Here is a 19,359-nt window from a genome sequence, read left to right on the forward strand (position 1 = left end):
ACAAAAAAATTATTTACTTTGTAAAATTGTTAAAATTGAGGTCGAATTCAAAAGTTATTATCTCAAAAACGAACAGATATTTTCAAATGCGGTTTTGACCATGAAAAAATTTATACTTTCTTTTATAAATCAGGAGAATTTGATTAACATATCGATTTTTTTACGAATTTTTAAAGATATACGAAAAAATTTTTTACTTTGTAGAATTATGAAAATTGAGGTCGAATTCTAAAATTATTATCTCAAAAACAAATAGATATTTGCAAATGTGGTTTTGACCATGAAAAAATGTATACTTTCCTTCATAAATCACGATAATTTGATTAAGATATCGATTTTTTACGAATTTTTAAATATGTGTGCACAAAAAAATTATTTACTTTGTTAAATTGTAAAAAATTGAGGTCAAATTCAAAATCTCTATCTCAAAAACGCATAGATATTTTTAAATGCGAGTTCATAAATAAAATTTTTCAGGAATTTCAAAGGAACTGTTAACTTTTTCACCCTCTATATTAGTTAAGAAGCGCCAAAATTTTTTTGTTAAAATGAATCCTATTAAAAGTTGACTTTAAAAAGTTGAGCCGTAATTAATTAAGTAATTTGGCTACCAAACAATCAAAGGAAGCTTTATTTTTTCCCATTTGAATATAAAAATTGTTTAATTTCGCATTGTACCGGAAGCACTGATAGTAATTCACGTCGGGAATTAAGTCGTCAGCGGTGCGGAACGTCGGACGACGAGGAGTTGGAAGCCGCCCCTCAATGGGCGACCTCAAAACTAATTTCATTAGTTCATCCATTTATTACTTCGGGTAACCGCCCGGAGGCGTCGAGCAGTCGACAAACAAAGCCCACCCTTCGATTTATGGGGCATATCGAGAGCACCCCCGTATAACCAACGTTAAACTTAACGCGTGACCGCGAATTTTTTCAATAATTTTTTTTAAACAAATAATAATTTAATTTCCGTTATAACGAACTAGTGCAAAAACAGAACTAACACTAGACCGAGAACTAGAAACATTCGGATTTAGCCGCACGTCTTTCAAGACGGCTAATCCCGAATGATTCTAGTTCTAGGTCTTGTGTTAGTTCTAGTGATAATGCAGGTGTAAAATTAGAAGTAACACTAGACCTAGAACTAGAAAGTATTGGGTTTAGTGTTGCTTTAAGTTTTAGTTCAATGAAAATATGCAACATAGTGATATTTTATGGTAACTAGCGCTACTTACCACCTATCATCCATTTTAAGAGACGTACAACTAAACGAAATGTTTCTAGTTCTAAGTCTAGTGTTAGTTCTAGTTTTACGCTAGCACTATCACTAGAACTAACACAAGACTTAGAACTAGAAACATTCGGGTTTAGCCGCACGTCTCTCAAGACGGCTAAACCCGAATGATTCTAGTTCTAGGTCTTGTGTTACTTCTAGTGATAGTGCTAGTGTTAGTTCAATAAAAATATACAACATAGTGATATTTTATGCTAACTAGCGCTACTAACCACCCAAAATAAATGGAATGTTTCTAGTTTTAAGCTTAGTGTTAGTTCTAGTTTTACAGTAGCACTATCACTAGAACTATATCGCAACCGTTAGGAACTGTGATCAGGTTGAAATAGCCACGGAGCAGATCTCTGTGGCAATTCGCTCTGCATATCACAGTAGCAGTCCACTGTAGGTGAAAAGTAGTAATCAGGGCATACCCTGGTGGAACGAATCTCTTAGCTCCGAAAGACAAGAGGTCCGAAAGCTTTTCAACCGGGCCAAGACATTAGGTGAATGGGAGAAATATAAACAGGCTCTAACGAATTACACCAAAAACATACGTAAGGCAAAAAGAGAGTCTTGGAGGAGGTTCTGTGAGGGAGTGAAAGACACACCCAGCAGTGCAAGAATTCACAAGATTCTCGCTAGAGATCCGGCACTACCCGTGAGCTCACTTAGGCGGCCTGACGGTAGTTTTACGGACTCTAGCAGAGCCTTGTTGGAGCTTCTAATCCAGACTCACTTCCCAGGAAGCCTGATGATGAGGGCCGATAATGCCACAGCGGGCTATTCCTGCAAGGCAAAGCGCCCCTCAAATACGGATTGGAGTGTGGCTAGAAAAGTCGTCACTTACACATCCGTGGACCAGGCAATTCAAACGTTTAAGCCGTTCAAATCGCCTGGAGAAGACAATATCTTTCCTGCTTTGTTACAGCAGGGGAGGTCTTTGTTGTTGCCAATTTTGGTAAAAATTTTCAGAACGAGTGTCGCCTGGAAATATGTGCCGGCAGAATGGACTAAGGTACGGGTATCTTACATACCCAAAGCGGGCCGTTCGGTCCCTACTTCTAATGCCTTTCGACCCATCAGCCTAACGTCATTTCTGCTGAAAACCCTTGAAAAAGTTCTGGAACGGTATATCCGTACGGTGCCATTGGTATCTGGTCCACTGAGTCGCCACCAGTATGCTTATCAAGCGGGAAAATCTGCAGAATTGGCTCTACACAACTTAGTTGGTAGAGTATCCAGGACGCTGCAGGATAAAGAAATCTTGGTTTGTGCATTTCTGGATATAGAGGGAGCGTTCAACAACGCAATACCACAATCTCTTGAAAGAGCTGCTCTTGACAGAGGAGTGGAAGCAACTATAGCGGGTTGGATCCGCAATATGCTAGATAGTAGAATAGTTTCTACTTCACTCCACGGTGATACGATACGCTTCAAGCCGGGAGGTGGCTGCCCGCAGGGAGGGGTGTTATCTCCCCTGCTTTGGTCCCTCCTAGTTGACGATCTGATTGCGATAGTCGAAGCCGTTGGTGTGGAAATACAAGCTTATGCTGATGACATTGTCGTTATGGTTAAAGGAACCTGTTTGCCGAGGATATCTAAAGTCCTCCAGGTGACCCTAGATACCATTTGCGCTTGGTGTAAGGGAGAGAACCTCTCAATAAACCCGCAAAAGACAATTGTTGTGCCCTTCACCAGGAAGCGAAAGTTGGATGGACTAATCCGCCCAACTATCCAAGGTGAAGAAATTCCTTTCTTAAAGGAAGTCAAAAATATCTAGGAGTATTCCTAGACAAAACCCTGTCATGGAATGGACATTTGCAGGGAGTTTTGCACAAAGCTAGACTATCCTTGTGGACTTGTCGCAGTCTTTGTGGAAAAAATTGGGGTCTTACCCCTGAAAGACTGTACTGGCTCTATGTGACTGTGGTTAGACCTATGATCACATACGGAGCAGCAGCCTGGTATAGGAAAGTCCGACAGACTTCAGTTATCAGTAAACTTTCACGAATTCAACGAGTAGCTGGATTGGCAATCTCTGGTGCGATAGGCACAACGCCAACTCTAGCAATGGAGGTTCTGCTTGGCCTATCTCCTCTGCATTTGCATATAGAGAAAGTGGCTAGAACAACCATTTACAGATTTAAGCAATATGCTCAAAACTGTTCCGACATGTCCTACCAATGGGCTGCAGAAGACATTATAAGCACTGATACTGTGCTATCAATGCCGTCAGATTTGGCGGTATCACTATCAGTGATTAACGCTCGATACCAGATTGTACTGCCTGAGCGGCAGTCCTGGATCGAAAATGAAAATTCTCTGGTTCGGGCAGACATTTGCTTGTACACAGATGGATCAAAAACGCCTGAAGGGGTAGGAGCAGGAGTATACTGCCAGACACCTCGAATTAAGCAAGCCTACAGCCTGGGTACGTACTGTACTGTATTCCAGGCGGAAGTATTTGCTATTGACATGGGTGCTAAAATCCTTCCTGAAAGAGGGGTGAAGAACATGACAGTACGAATTTTCTCAGACAGTCAAGCCGCTCTCCAGGCGCTGTAAGCCGTGAAAACGGTGTCGGCTCTGGTTAATGATTGTAAGAGAACATTAAACACACTAAGTTGTGATAACAGAGTCTCTCTGATCTGGGTCCCGGGTCACTCTGGGGTTGCTGGCAATGAAGCGGCAGATAAGCTAGCACGATATGGCAGCGCTGAAGCGTTTGTGGGACCGGAACCAGCAGTTGGTGTATCATTTGCGATGGCCAAATATAGGATTGGACTGTGGGCTGAAGAGAGACTTCGCCTACTGTGGACCAGTTCTCCTGGAATGAGACATGCTAAGGTGTTTATTAACATCGCCACTGTCAAACCCGGGAATATTTTAGGACTTGCCCGTAGTAGCATAAAAGTTCTAATGGGTGTTTTTACTGGGCACTGCCGATTAAAAGCACACCTCAACTTGTTGGGTTTAGCCGACGATGTTGAATGCCGACTATGTGCGGAGGAAGCAGAGACGGTTGAGCATGTTTTATGCCACTGCCCTGCCGTTAACCGTATCAGATTCTCAATTTTTGGGTCGCAGTTTATCTCCTCAAAAGATCTGAATGACCTTTCGCCGAGCAAGGTATTAATGTTCGTTAAGAGCATTGGACTGCACGGTGAAATTTGATAACGATATCTATCGGGGTACAATAGATCCTTAGGGTCGCGGTGCAAGGTTGGTTGGTCCGCCTACCCGATATGTATTCTATGTAATGTAATGTAATGTAATCACTAGAACTAACGCAAGACTTACAACTAGGCCGTCTTGACAGACGTACGGCTAAACCCGAATGTTTCCAGTTGTAAGTCTTGTGTTAGTTCTAGTGATAGTGTTGTGTAAAACTAGAACTAACACTAGACTGAGAACTAGAAATATTCGTATTTAGCCGCACTAAACTAACATTAGACCTAGAAATATTTAACCGTGTCGCATTTTATATGGAACAAAGTAAGTAGGTACGCGCTTTCTATGGAAATATATTTTTCTATATTGCATTTTAAGTGAAATTCAGTGTATAAAACTAACTTTTACGATATCATTATAGATGGCGTTTTAAATTTGGGTTTTTATTGTGACGCGTGAGCGTGAATTTTTAACGTCGCTTCGTTTTCGACTTACGAATTTACAATTTAAAACCGACCGAGGGGCTCATTATCTCCGGGGGCAAAGCTTATGGTGGGGGCGCATGTCGCCACAGTTCGAGAGTACGACTCTCTAAGTGGTCCGGCAATTTATTTTAATAAGCCCCTTAATGGTCCCGGTCGTTATTTTTACAGGGTTTTGTTCCGTGAAAAAAAACGTCATTCAAAAACCAAACTAGATAACAAAAGAGAGATTATTAGGAAAATCTTTTTAATATTTCCTTAAAAAACATTAAAGGAAAACGGCGATTTTCCCCCTCATGCATTCGATAGCACAAAAACTTAAGTGGGTTAACCTCAACTTTCCAGCATTTTTATAATGAAAATTAACTTATAAAAGTGCACTCAAGTTTTATATAATCTTAACACATGATCGTAATTTTAATTTTATTTTTTCTTGGAGGAAATATTAAAGTGAAATGATTATATATCATTTCAAAGAGGATACTTTTACCTTTAAGTTGATACCAAAATTATCTTTCCAGATTAAAACGTAATCCCAATGCGATATTTTAAAGTTGATGATTTTTTAATATATTGCCGTATGAATTTCGCAAAAACATTTTTGAAAGGAAAATCGAAATGAAATTACGGATTGATATATAGCATATTAAAGAGGATACTTTTAGCTTTAATTTGATATAAGTATCATTTCTTGAAATTAAAAATTAAGCCCAGTGCAATATTTTAAAATTAAAATGTCAATATTTTCTTTAGTTAAACTTTAAAATATCGTATCTCCGGAACGAATCGAGATATAACGACGAAACAAAGGGTGTTTTAAAGCAAATTTAATATGTTATAAATAATTTCTTATTTTGCATAAACATGATTTTTTAAACACAACTCGTTATAACTTTAATCGTTACAAATTTCGTATTTATAAAACTAGAAATTAAGAAATGATATCTCAACAACAAATTGAGATATCATGATGAAATAAAAAACATTTTAAAGCAAATTTAATGGAGATTCTTTTAATTTTTAATTAAAATTTTTTTCCTAAATAATATTTAGATGGCGCTTTAGTAAAAAAGGGTTTGATCATTAACAAAAATATTTTCATCGACGAATATATTAATTTGAAAATCCATTTCAATTAATACTTTAATCCAAAAATACGAAGCTTATTTCGGTGGGGTTAATTAATTAATTAATTAAATCATGGGTTGAAATTATATTGAAACAGAGAAATTTAATTAGAGATTTTAATAAATCAATAAGCGATGAGGGTGAATTGATTAATTAATCTTATAATAATATAAAAAAAACTATACATTTAAAAAAAAATATTAATAAGATTAAAAAATCAATAAAAAGCTTACCCACAAAATTGAAATATTAAATATAACCGGCTCCTCCACCAAAGAAATTAAAACTTAAAACTGAAAATTTTTACGAAATTTCTTTGCCGCCACAGAAATCGAAGAAACGCATCCCTTCACTGCCACCCCAACACTAAAACGTTGTAGATTCGAGTTTGCCACGTGCTAACACGTGGACTTGCGCAATGTGGCGCTTTCGGGTGGGAAACGTAACAAATCTATATGAAATCAAAACATTACCCGTATCCACCCACATCAAAGTCTTTGTCAACGTTAAACTTCAATTAAAAAAATCAATTCATCAAATTCTAATTCATGCTTTTATCGTTTCTGTTATTTATTTTAATAATTTTTTGTGATATCGAAACTAAAAAAGTTGCTAGAAGACACGTTCCTAATTGCGTTGAACCATTAGAACCCGAAGAAGTTTACAACTTAGAAGGATGGATCGGGCAATTACACTTACAACAATGCACCTTTGTGGCTATGGGGGAGAATTTTTTCGGTGTACACTTTAAAATTAATCTTCCAAATTAAAATTTTTTCATTAAATTTAATTTTTAGATATTTTTAGAAAAATTTCCAAGAGTCTACGATGAAAACCAAGAAATAAAAGAATACTTTTTAGGAATTTGCGATTATAAAACATTAAAAAAATGGAATTTATGCCCGTTGGCTTTAGAAGCGAAGCGAAAAGAAGATTGTGCTTTTCACGAGGATAGTCAAGAATCGCCGAGGGTTCATCGGAGATTATGCGAATTATCTGATATCACACAATTTGGCGAACACTGTAATTGCGATTCGACGCTTCGTGGGGATCCACTTTTGCAAGTTGTTGGTTTTCCGACTTGTTTTCGTTCCGAAATTACGGAAACCGTTTGTGGTTACAACAACGTTTGCGGATTAAACACGTGTACGATGAATATGGTTTCTAATAGGGTTTATATGGTTAAATGCGATGAGAATTGTTTTGGACATAAACCAGTAATAAAAAAAATGGTAATTTCAATTTTTTTTCTATTAATTTTTTCGTAGTTTTGTGAAGATCCCGAATGGGAAACTGGTAATGTAAGGGAAATTAATTCATTTTGGACTGATTGGAGTGAAGCTAAATGTGCTGATAGTGATTGTATGGCTCAATATAATGAAGCTAATTGTATCAATAAGGACACGTAAGAAATTTAATAGTAACAATTTTTGTCACATTGTTTTAAAACGTACACTTTCCTGAATTAAACGAGTACCGCAACATAATTGATTAGCTAACAAGAATTGGTGATCTTGAAATTAATGATGCTGTTCAAATTCTTTATTACCACATTAACGCTATATACGAATTCGTTCCCTTAAAAGGTAACGTTACTGAGGGGGTTCCTTCTTAGTTTTCACGTCATACCATCAAAGTGATTCGAGACAAAAGGAATGCGCACCGTAAATGGAAACGATTTGATAACCGACTTGACTACCTCATTTATATATTTTATTGTTCACGATTTTAGGAAGCATAGGGAAAGGAGGTAATTATCGACCACTTAAGCATCAACAGTTACAATGAATTTCCCTTTACAGTGACAAAGATAAACTCTTGCAGGTTATCTAATATCTAATAAATATATAACTGCATTAAGCTATTTTGTGTTAGAGGAAAAAAATCGACCACGTGGATATTTAAGAGACAAGATATTTATTAAAGACGAATGTAAAGAATATTTTTTATTTTGAAAAAAAGAAACTGAAAACAATTAACATTTGTTGCAAATATAGTCTTACGCCTTCTCAATGTCGGTACAATCAGCGTGGACCCAATCCCCACATGAGCGACATCTCCACCATAATTCATTGTTTCTTCCAAAAGGGTTTCATCTTCATTGGAAATCTTCTTTTGTTGACCTAGACACCGCTTAACTCTCCTCGTGAGCTTTTTCTTCATTTTCCTTCTTTTCCAGTTCTTCTTTGATTGGCGTTGAAGTCAGAATAACTGAATGTTTCATTCTACTAGTGTTACTTCTAGTTTTCACTGTCGGGAATGGTAAAAGATCTATAAAACTTGCAATCTCTTTCTTGGCTTGCACACTCGTCAGCCATCTTCTAAAACTCCTTCTAAATCTAAATCTGAGGAAGATTCTGATTCTGTCAACTTTCAAAGGCGTTTAGGTTTAGAAAGATACTCTTGTGAATTTAGTTTAGAAGTGGTTCAGAAATAGGAGAAAATGTTTTGTCCAAATTTTTGTCTGGCTGAGCATTATTATTGCTTTGTGTGTCAATAGATCAACGAAGATCTTTATAATAATACTAGAAGAGAATATAGTTCGGCGGTCATGACTGAAAAACAAAAACATGTTGTCGAAGTCATCAATACTGCGACCAATAAACAAAAAGTTATGTGTCAGTTGATAAACAAAGAGATAAAAGGAAATAAAAAAAACAACAGTAATTACTTTTCCAATTTGGATGCTCAGAATTTCAATAGTTATTTCCCCAGGATTGCAGTAAATACAGTCGAAACTATCCCTGGTTCTAATCTAAATCCCAGTGTATTTGTCTCCAGAATATTGAACGGAAGTCGACAGTCCTCGTTCTTCTTAAAGCCTACTACTGAACATGAGATTCTCCACACGGTCCTTTCCCTACCAAATAAGAAAACCCCTGACATATACAATGTCTCAACCTACATTGTTAAGAATGTTATTGACGTGTTAGCTATACCCATTACCCATATGGTGAATTGTTGCTTTACAAACGGCATATTTCCTGAAAAACTTAAAGTGGCCAAAGTGGTCCCTGTTTTCAAATCGAATAGTCCAGATGATTATAAAAACTATAGACCTATTTCTATACTTCCTGTTTTTTCAAAAATCTTCGAATCTATTAACAAGCAGATTTATTGAGTACATGGAAAATAACAAATTATTTAATGAAGCTCAGCACGGTTACCGAGGAGAAAAGTCTACCACTTCAGCTCTAACTTGCTTGGTTGATGCTGTGGCACGTGCGTTTGACGAGAAGGAGGATGTTCAATTATTATGTTGTGACTTGTCAAAGGCGTTTGATTGCGTCCAACATAAAATTCTGTTGAATAAACTGGAACCTTATGGTATAAGAGGTCTACCAAATCAAATGATTCGTAGTATCTTAACAATAGAATGCAGTGTGTAGAGTGGAAACCCAATTCTGGGCCCAATGTTCTTTATTATTTACATAAATGATCTTCCTATTAACATCTCAGCTGATGGCATTTATATATATGCTGATGGTACATCTTTTGTGCTACCGTCGAAAGATAGAGTTGAACTTGAAAATAAGTCAGAAGTTGTTATAGCCGAAGCTGCGGAATGGTTTGGGGCCAACAGTTTGAAACTTACTGTTGAAAAGACGCAGAAACTACTATAAACAATTAAAATTGAGGGATGGGAGCAAGAACCTATTAAATTCCTGGGGATATATGTTATGTCAAACCTAAGCTGGAAATTTCATGTCAAATATCTTCAAAGATGCCTGGCTGTAGCAATATTTACGGTATGGAATATAATAATCAATAATCAGTATGGAATACTGATTTGGGGGAATTCTCAAAAATTTGGGGGGCCAAAGATATTTTCATGCAACAAAAGAAAGCATTATGGGTTTTAGCAGGTGAAAATAGTTCTGCAAGCTGCAAACCACTTTTTCAACAACATAGGATACTTACCTTATCCTCTATCTTTATCCTAAGGAGTCTTCTCTACGTGCATTCCTCTAAAACCACATTTCTAAAAAGCTCTGACATTCATATTTACGAAACCCGTTATAAATCACATTATCAGATTCCCAATCATCGTATAAATAACTCACAAACCAGCACTAATCACCTAGCCGTGAAATTATATAATAAATGCCCTTTGCCAATCAAAAATATGACTAATTGTCGCTTCGAAAAAGTTGTACGGCGTATCCTGATGGCTGGTGCTTTCTATAATGTGGAGGAGTTTCTTCAACTACCACCTTCGGCGATGGAGTCTTATGTTTAGTTTTAAAAATTATATCTGGTTCTGTATACAGCCTGATTCAGAGTAAGCGCCTTATTTTTTTTAGCCACACTATGGGTACTACTTTCAAAATATTTGGCAGTTATATGTTTTAGGACACTCTCTACACGATGGTGATATCATATTTTCAATTGGGCGAATTATTTCAAAATGGCGACTATCAACTTTTTTTTTTTAAATGGAATGCCAAAAAATTTTTTTTATTATTGAGATCTTAAAAGCATTCTTTTTACGACAGTATTTTGTTTTTCTTAAAAATTCGTTTCGTTCCCCATCCAAAAGGAATCTAATATTTTAATCTATACTCTGTTTTTAAACCAGGAGGAGTATTTTAAATTTGTCACCAGATTGACCTTGCACGTGATTGGTTGAATGCGAGGAAGGTCACACACAGGCAATTTTGAATTTTGATTTTGAATTTGAAGGTTAGGAAATTGATAATTCGACAGTTTCGTGTCATTATTGTATATTTTGTGTTCTTAAACCCTTTTTTATTATATTTTGAAATAAATATACTCATAAGTTCAATGTTAATTTGTATGTATAGTGTTGACGATAACAAACGAAAATAAATACAATAATAAGTAAATAAATAAATAACAATTATTAATTTAAATTTACCGCCAAAATATCTAGTGATATTTTCTGGTGATTTTTTCCAGTGTAAATCTGACTTTCGCGTTTACTCCTCCTGGTTTAAAAACAGAGTATAGTTCTAGTGCAAGTGTTAGTTCTAGTTTTAATTGTTATTCAGCGCTAAGTTGTATATTTTTAAGTTTCGGGTTTAGCCCTGTGTCTTCAGACGCTGAATGTTAGGTAAGGTTAGTTTTGTTTACAAACATTAATTATACCATGAAGTATTCTTTGGCAATTTGTAATGGCAATTATAGCGTGAAGTTTTCTTTTGTAATGTCAATTATAGCGTGAAGGAATGTGAGGTAAGGTTAGTTTTGTTTACAAACATTAATTATACCTTGAAGTTTTCTTTGGCAATTTGTAATGGCAATTATAGCGTGAAGTTTTCTTTTGTAATGTCAATTATAGCGTGAAGGAATGTGAGGTAAGGTTAGTTTTGTTTACAAACATTAATTATACCATGAAGTTTTCTTTGGCAATTAGTAATGGCAATTATAGCGTGAAGTTTTCTTTTGTAATGTCAATTATAGCGTGAAGGAATGTTCGATAGGGTTAGTTTTGTTTACAAACATTAATTATACCTTGAAGTTTTCTTTGGCAATTTGTAATGGCAATTATAGCGTGAAGTTTTCTTTTGTAATGTCAATTATAGCGTGAAGGAATGTGAGGTAAGGTTAGTTTTGTTTACAAACATTAATTATACCATGAAGTTTTCTTTGGCAATTAGTAATGGCAATTATAGCGTGAAGTTTTCTTTTGTAAAGTCAATTATAGCGTGAAGGAATGTTAGGTAAGGTTAGTTTTGTTTACAAACATTAATTATACTTTGAAGTTTTCTTTGGCAATTATACTCTGCTTTTAAACCAGGAGGAGTATTTTAAATTTGTCACCAGATTGACCTTGCACGTGATTCGTTGAATGCGAGGAAGGTTCACACACAGGCAATTTTGAATTTGAAGGTTAGGTTATTGACAATTCGACAGTTGTAAATTTTGTGTTCTTAAACCCTTCTTTATTATATTTTGAAATAAATACACTCATAACTTCAATGTTAATTTATATGTTTAGTGTTGACGATAACAAACGAAAATAAATACAATAATAAGTAAATAAATAAATAATAACAATTATTAATTTAAATTTACCGCCAAAATATCTAGTGATATTTTCTGGTGGTTTTTCCTAATGTAAATCTGACTTTCGCGTTTACTCCTCCTAGTTTAAAAACAGAGTATAGTAGCGCATGAATGTTTTACACTCGATGTTATTTTTGTCAAAATAAATAAATAATAAGATGTTTATTACAAAATAAAGTTTAATTGTTTCTTTTGTGTCTAGCGCTACTTGATATTTGTACAAAAATAACATCGAGTGTACAACATTCATGCGCTACTAGATTAAAATGTGTGCTTTTTGATGGGGAAAGAAATGAATTTTTAAGAAAAACAAAATACTATCGTATAAAGAATGTTTTTAGGACCTCAATAATAAAAAAAAAATTTTGGCATTCCATTTAAAAAAAAAAGTTGAGAGTCGCCATTTTGAAATAATTCTTCCAATTGAAAATGTGGCATCACCATCGTGTAGAGAATGACCCAAAACATATTACTGCCAAATAGTTTGAAAGTAGTATCCATAGTGTGGCTAAAAAAAAATAAGGCGCTCTTGACGGTGCTTTATCTGTTTTATACTTTCTTTTATTACTTGTAAAACTTTGGAAACCTCAATAAATGTTATTATTATTATTAAGGATGTGTCGTACAAGATGGAATTTCTATGGCTGGGATATCAGTAAATTCATCATCACTAAATACAAAAAAATTAAAAGGGAGTGTCCAGGTCACTTGGAAAGCCTTTACTCTTTTCTCCACCCTTGCTACTCTATTATAAGCATTCCTGAATAATACTGCGATGTCGGTTTGCAAAATTTTTTCATGTTGCTTTGCTTTTATATACCTCTCACATTCTTGTTCATAGGCAATCTTTAGTAGTCCAAAAAAACAAACGTCTAGAGGCTGAAGTTTGTGTGATGTGTGGGGCGGAATTGAAACAACTTTAAAGCAGTTGTCTTTGCAGAAAATGTATGTACCTAAGTTAGAATGAGTAGAATGATTGTCCAAAACTAATAAAACTAGATCTTAGTGAAAAGATATTTCGTGATCCATCCAGACTTATAACATCGGTATAAAGCGCGTTGCTCCATTTGTCTTCTAGTGCTTCTTTCATTGTGGGAATGTAGAAGCTAGTAGCGCTCATTGCGGTAACGACAGTCACTAAGAGACCTCTTTCCCCACCTGTAACTGCACCCACTTGCTTCTGCCCTTTATTGGCAACAATGCTGCTAGGATTGTGTACTTTACTTATCCCTGTCTCATCAACATTAAAAATACGATAAGCTTCAAATTTATGTTGGCTGTACAGTTTTTCCAAATTGTCGTAAAAAATAGTCACCTCTTTTTTGTTGAAAGCTAAGATACGGTTTAGACTGGTAGCCTCAGGTTTACGATAGGTTAAAGTTGGATTCCGTTGCATGAAGGAATCCTTTGTTTGAGCTTATTTGCCTCTGCAAACTTGTAGGCGAGTTCCCGGATTCATTTAGCAGTTAATCCATAAAATACTTTAGAAAGATTAATAATATGGCTTGCTAGCTCTGATTCTTGCTCTACACTAAAAACTGGTTTTCTTCCTAACTTGTAGTTTTTTACAGAAAAACGATGCTGCAAGGTTCCGTAAAGCACATCAAACATTGCGCAGATTTTCGTATTGATAAGGTTTTGTTTTTGACAGATTCTCTTCCGACCATGCAGAACGTGTGCTTTTCCGAATATATTTTAAACTTGGCATCTGAAGAAAGGGAATGCCATTAGTATAACATCGACCACTCTGGTCGATATTAACCTACTGGCGGTTCAAACACATTTTGTTCACTAGCACAGAATTATGTTGGGAAATAATTTAGTTAGGATATTTGACGGCGGTCGATATTCGCCTTCTTTCTCCTATTTATATGTATTAATTTTTTTAGGGGGTTAGGTGATGTAGATTGTTTAGGCCCGGGTTCAAGTTGTTGCGCAGGTGATTTAGTTGATTGTAAGTGCCACGTTTTTAACGAAGAAGGGATGTCAAAAGTAATCCGAACATTTACGGTTCCTTTAGAACAAGAATACGGTATCGCTTTTAATATTTAATTAATTTCTTTAACTAAATCTCCTTTATTTTTAGATGAATTATCTTTAGATGAGATAATAAAAAATCTCCCCGTTAAAAACGAACACCGGCAATATAAATCCAAAGAAAAATCTAAAACCAAACAAAAAGTATCTCGTCGCGAATCCCTTTCGTTTCCTCTTACCTACGACGATTCGTATCAACATGCCTATAATATTAAGTTGATTAAAGACGATATTCACGCGAAAGTTAAAAATCGCGAGGAACAAAACAACGAGAGAGAATGGATCCACAGAAAGCTTGAAAATTATACGAAAAGTATTCGTCCCGAAAATTTGGTTGAGCCTAAAAAAATTAATCGAGATCAGCTAGTAAAATAATATTAAAAAAAAAATTATTTAAAAATGTTTATTGTGAATTTAGGGTAAGAAAAAGAAGGGAAGAGGACAAACCGGAAGAGTATTCCGACGATGACGTCAGCGACGAGGAAATCCAACGTCTTGAAACTGATGACGAAGACAATGAGGATGATATTAAAATCGAGGGTGATGATATTACGACGACAACGACCCTAAAAGACGACCAAGACGAAGATGGCGCTACAAAAGAACCCGTATCGAAGGAGATGAGGCCGCACAAGAACGGAACTGCTTTCGTAGAAGAAAGCAACGTTACTCTTAGCGGACTTAGCGCAGATTCAAAAGCAACCCGATTCTTTTTTCCTTTTTCGTCGTTCATTTTCTATCTTTTCTACTTTATAATTTTACCGTGCTCGTAAATAAATAGGTTCTTAATATCCTCCCTCTTAGTCTTTAAAGATGATAAAAAGACAAGAAGTACCGCGACAAAAGCAGCGATGCAAAGACGCTGCTTACTTCTGCTCGGGGGTGGCCTTAAGATAGCAATACCAGAGATTGGTTTCTGAGCCTGTGGGTTGAGTTCGGGGTATCGTCACGACAATATTTGCGGTACGCTCATTTCTGGAGAAGCTCGCGCGCGGTATGTTTACCCGATCCACCACCGATCGATGACAGACACGGCATTCGGCGGTCGTCCCTTTAGGCATAAACGAAAGTGGACAGAATCTCCCTTTGATGCTCCACTAGTTATCCTCAGACTTTTCAGACAAATCGTTTATGTGTTTGTCTACTGTACACATTTTAAAACAGTCATTAGAAATTATAAAACTTATAGTATGGTAAAACCTCGATATAACGGATTAATAACAACTAAAACTAGAACTAACACTAGTATTAGACCTAACACTTGACTTAGAACTAGAAATATTCGGTCGCCGTTTTAAGAGATGTGTGGCTAAACGCAAATGTTTCTAGTTCTAGGTCTAATGTTAGTTTTAGTAACAGTGCAAGTGTAAAACTAGAACTAACACTATACCTAGAACTAGATACATTCGGATTGATTCGTCTTTAGAGACGTGCGGTTAAACCCAAATGATTCTAGTTCTAGGTATAGCGTTAGTTCTACATAGTAACAGCGCTAGTGTAAAACTAGAACTAACACTAGACCTAGTTTTAATTGTTGTGTAGCGCTAAACCAAGAACTAGAATCATTTGGGTTTAGCCATCTTAAAAGACAATTAAGAATTTTATCCATGTTGCAAGTTGGGAATATATTAAAAATTATACCAAAAAGATATACTAGAAAAAACTTCTTTAGCTTGCTTTTATTTAAATATATATCGAGACTAGTTTCGAGGTTACACCCTCATCTTCAGTCGAAACTAGCAAAGACGAAAAAACGAAAAACACATTAAAATATTAAAATAAAACAGTTTAAAAAACTTACAGTCAAAATTTTCAAAGCGATTTATACATGAAAAGCGAAAAACTCAAACGAAAAAACATCTCGAAGAAAACATCTTTAGAAGGTATGAACACGTTAAAATTGAAAAATAAATAATCACAATAAAAACATTCACAATATAACTCAAAATGTAAAATAAACATACGACATCAAAATATATTAAAAATTTTTGTCAAAAACGAAAAACGAAAAGATGTCGACGGTGAGACGAGAACAAAGGAACTGGGAAAAAAGACTTGAGCGGGTTTTAAACCTGCATTGAACTACCCGGGCAAATAAACTTGTTATATAATTGTTTTATGATCTCTCAGAGACATAAAAATAGGTTTATTATATAATTGAAGTTGATCATTTAATAATTCGCAGTTATTGTTATTTTTGTGTTTGTTAATTTCCAAAATTTCGAGCAGATCTAGCCTATAACCTTTTTCACATTTATGTAGAAGTTTAGTGTTATTATAGTCTGTCTTGTGGCCTGTTTCAATGTGATGTTTGAATACATTGGAATTATCTTTGGTTTTGTGTTCTCGTATACGAGTCTCCAATTTACGCCCTGTTTGCCCAATATAAACTGAGTTACAATTAGAACAACCAATAGAATATATGCCACATTCTTTGAAAATATCTTTGTTCTTCATATGGTAGTTGGATAAAAGTCGAAGAATCGTGTTATTATTCGAAAATGCCAAGGAAAGATTATATATACTTTATTATGATTATATATATTATATATATTATATAGAGATACTGTTAATTTGTTGTCTGTTATACAAGGTATGAATATGTTACAAATTATTAATGAACCTACGCGTGTGTCTGAAACAGCTGTAAGTTTGTTGGATGTGGTTATTGTATCCGATGAGGTGAATGTGAGGAAAGGCGGGGTGCTTCATTTGGAAATATCTGACCACGACTTGGTCTTTTGTAAGTGTGCTATTCAAAAACACAATCATAAGCCGATGTGGTTCACTTTTCGAGACTTCTCTTCTTTTAATTACAACGATTTTATTACTGCGTTGGAAAGCACTCCTTTCGACAATATCTACCATATAGAGTCTGTGGACGATAAGGTGGAATTTTTTAATACATATATTCTTCTTTTATTCGATGTGTTTGCACCTGTGAAAACTGTAAAGGCTAGTAAACCGAAAATGCCATGGTTGACTGACACTGTTAAACTACTACAACGACTTAGAGATAAGGCTAAATCTAGATATAAACGTACTAGATTGGACGCTCACTGGCAATACTATAAGCAGTTGAGGAACTACACTACTCTCGCGATTCATAATGAAAAAAAGGCTTATTTTGAATATTTACGAACACACTCTGATAGTAAAACCTTGTGGAAAACGTTTAAAAAAGTGCATGTGGTTTCTAATAAAAACACTGATATTCCGTCTCATTTAAGAGATGCCAATTTAATAAATCAATTTTTCATCAATGGTGTCCCGGTCAGTAGTGATAATTTAGCTGACACTATTAAATTTTACTCGTCTACTTCACTAAATGGGACTAACTCTCCATTTGAGTTGCGAGTTATTGAGCAGGAGACGGTCAGGGATTTGATTTTTGCCATTAAGAGTGGGGCTTATGGTTATGATCGGGTATCTGTTTCTATGTTGAAACTGGTGGTTCCTCAACTGCTACCTCATATTACTCATATTATAAATAGTTGCATTGCTAGTGCTTATTTTCCTGAGTTGTGGAGGTTTGCGATTGTACTGCCTTTACCTAAGGTGACCTCGCCTACTGAGTTTAAAGATCTGCGCCCTATTTGTATATTACCAACGTTGAGTAAAGTCTTAGAAAAAATTGTTAATAAGCAGCTTAGAGAATTTTTAATTGAATATAACATTCTGCCTGATGGACAGTCGGGCTTTATGCCTGGTCGCAGTTGTGCCACTACCTTATTAAATGTTACTGATGATATAATAAGGGCTAGGGATGATAATAAATTCACTATATTAGTGCTTTTGGACTTTAGTAAGGCTTTTGACACAGTCAACCATTCTATTTTGTTAGCTATATTACGGAATATAGGTTGTAGTAATGATCTTTTAAGTTTCATACAATCTTATCTTCAGAATCGGCGACAGTTAGTGCGAGTGGGAGGCGAGGTCACTGAGGTTTCAGACTTTATGAATATAACTAGAGGTGTGCCGCAGGGCTCCATTTTAGGACCTTTATTATTTTGCATATACACTGCTTTTATGCCTAAATGTGTTAAAAATTGTCAGATACAAATGTATGCGGATGACACACAAGTATATTTGCATTTTGCCCGAGAAGAATTTATTACTGCTATGGCAAAGGTTAATGAGGACCTAAGTAGTTTGAATACATTTTCGGTTAATATTTGGTAATGAAAAGAAGGTTGAACACCTATGTCAAAATATTGACATTAATATTAATGATCTTTCAATTCCTTTTGTTAATGAAGCTAAAAATCTTGGGCTATTGATGGACAATTCCTTCAGATATCGCTCTTATATATCTAAAATAATTGGTCTTGCCTTCTGTAAATTGAAGGTTTTATATACTTTTACAGCTGTTCTCAGTATTGCTATGAAGAAAATGCTTTGTCAGTGTTCGATTTTGTCACTGTTTAACTACTGTGCGCCGGTATATGGGCCCTGTGTTGATGCTTTTACCGCGAATAGAATCCAACGAGTGCAAAACGCTTGCATTAGATTTATTTACGGCATTCGTAAATATGATAGAGTCTCCTATCGTTTAGTAGACCTAAATTGGTTAAAGATGCGTGGTCGTTATTTGCTTTCATCTCTCTGTTTCTTTCACCGATTGCTGAGTACCGGTAATCCGCCATATTTGCTGAGGAAGATTAGATTTCGTGGTGACATTCATTCAGTCAATATCCGGAACCGAAATTTGATTGCTCCACCGGCTCACTCTACCACTTTTTTTGAAAGATCTTTTACTTATAATATTTATTCGCTTTATGGTTCCGTTCCGGAGAGTTTACGAGGTTTGAGTACAGTGGCGTTCAGGCGCGCCATGTTTCGGAATTTGTTTGAGGAGCAGTCTTAATGATTATGAGCGTTTTGTAATTTTAAGCACATGCGTACATTATTGAATGAACTGTTTTATATTTTGCTTTTATTTTGTTTGTTTTTGATTTAGATTTTTTTTTTTTTTTTGTTATCTTTTTCTTTATTATTATTACATATATTATGTTCTTTTTTTCTTTATATTTTTAGGCTTATAATTAATATATTTTGCATACCTGTGGTCAAGGGATATTTGTAAACCAGAGAGTGGTTTTACCACTCACCTGAACTATCCCTTGTGGTTCACCTACATGATTATGTTAATATTTAGAATTTATTATTACTTTTTTTTTTTTTTTTTTTATTATTATTTTATTTGTTATTATTGATTGTTTTCGTTCTTCT

The 19,359-nt window shown here is 35.3% G+C and overlaps 2 protein-coding genes across 3 annotated transcripts in view; one reads left to right on the top strand and one right to left on the bottom strand.

The window, feature by feature from the left end:
* The window catches only part of LOC111421630 (EGFR adapter protein-like), a 192,829-nt gene that overhangs the window by 74,076 nt on the left and 99,394 nt on the right, over positions 1 to 19,359 (bottom strand). Inside the window, exon 1 of one of the 2 annotated variants that reach the window (XM_023054803.2) lies at positions 6,291 to 6,386. The exons of the other annotated variant lie outside the window; for it this stretch is intronic. The gene's annotated coding sequence lies outside the window, so the exon portion shown is untranslated. Of the gene's footprint in view, positions 1 to 6,290; positions 6,387 to 19,359 lie in introns of those variants that run through there. 2 annotated transcript variants of the gene reach the window in all.
* LOC111421632 (uncharacterized) lies at positions 6,547 to 14,917 on the top strand. The gene is made up of 6 exons (XM_023054806.2): positions 6,547 to 6,797; positions 6,855 to 7,274; positions 7,326 to 7,462; positions 13,977 to 14,119; positions 14,174 to 14,490; positions 14,543 to 14,917. The coding sequence occupies exons 1-6, from the start codon at positions 6,606 to 6,608 to the stop codon at positions 14,591 to 14,593; spliced, it is 1,260 nt and encodes a 419-aa protein (XP_022910574.2). The 5' UTR covers positions 6,547 to 6,605; the 3' UTR covers positions 14,594 to 14,917.

The sequence above is a fragment of the Onthophagus taurus genome, chromosome 3 (assembly GCF_036711975.1).
Source record: "Onthophagus taurus isolate NC chromosome 3, IU_Otau_3.0, whole genome shotgun sequence".
Classification (NCBI taxonomy): Eukaryota; Metazoa; Arthropoda; class Insecta; order Coleoptera; family Scarabaeidae; genus Onthophagus; species Onthophagus taurus.

What these genes read in the sequence shown, in the direction of transcription:
- LOC111421632 (XM_023054806.2), top strand. Translation starts at nt 6,606, where the DNA reads ATGCTTTTATCGTTTCTGTTATTTATTTTAATAATTTTTTGTGATATC. An exon ending in TGGGGGAGAATTTTTTCGGT is followed by an intron (nt 6,798 to 6,854) that starts GTACACTTTAAA and finishes TTTAATTTTTAG; the next exon opens with ATATTTTTAGAAAAATTTCC. An exon ending in TCCTTTAGAACAAGAATACG is followed by an intron (nt 14,120 to 14,173) that starts GTATCGCTTTTA and finishes CTTTATTTTTAG; the next exon opens with ATGAATTATCTTTAGATGAG.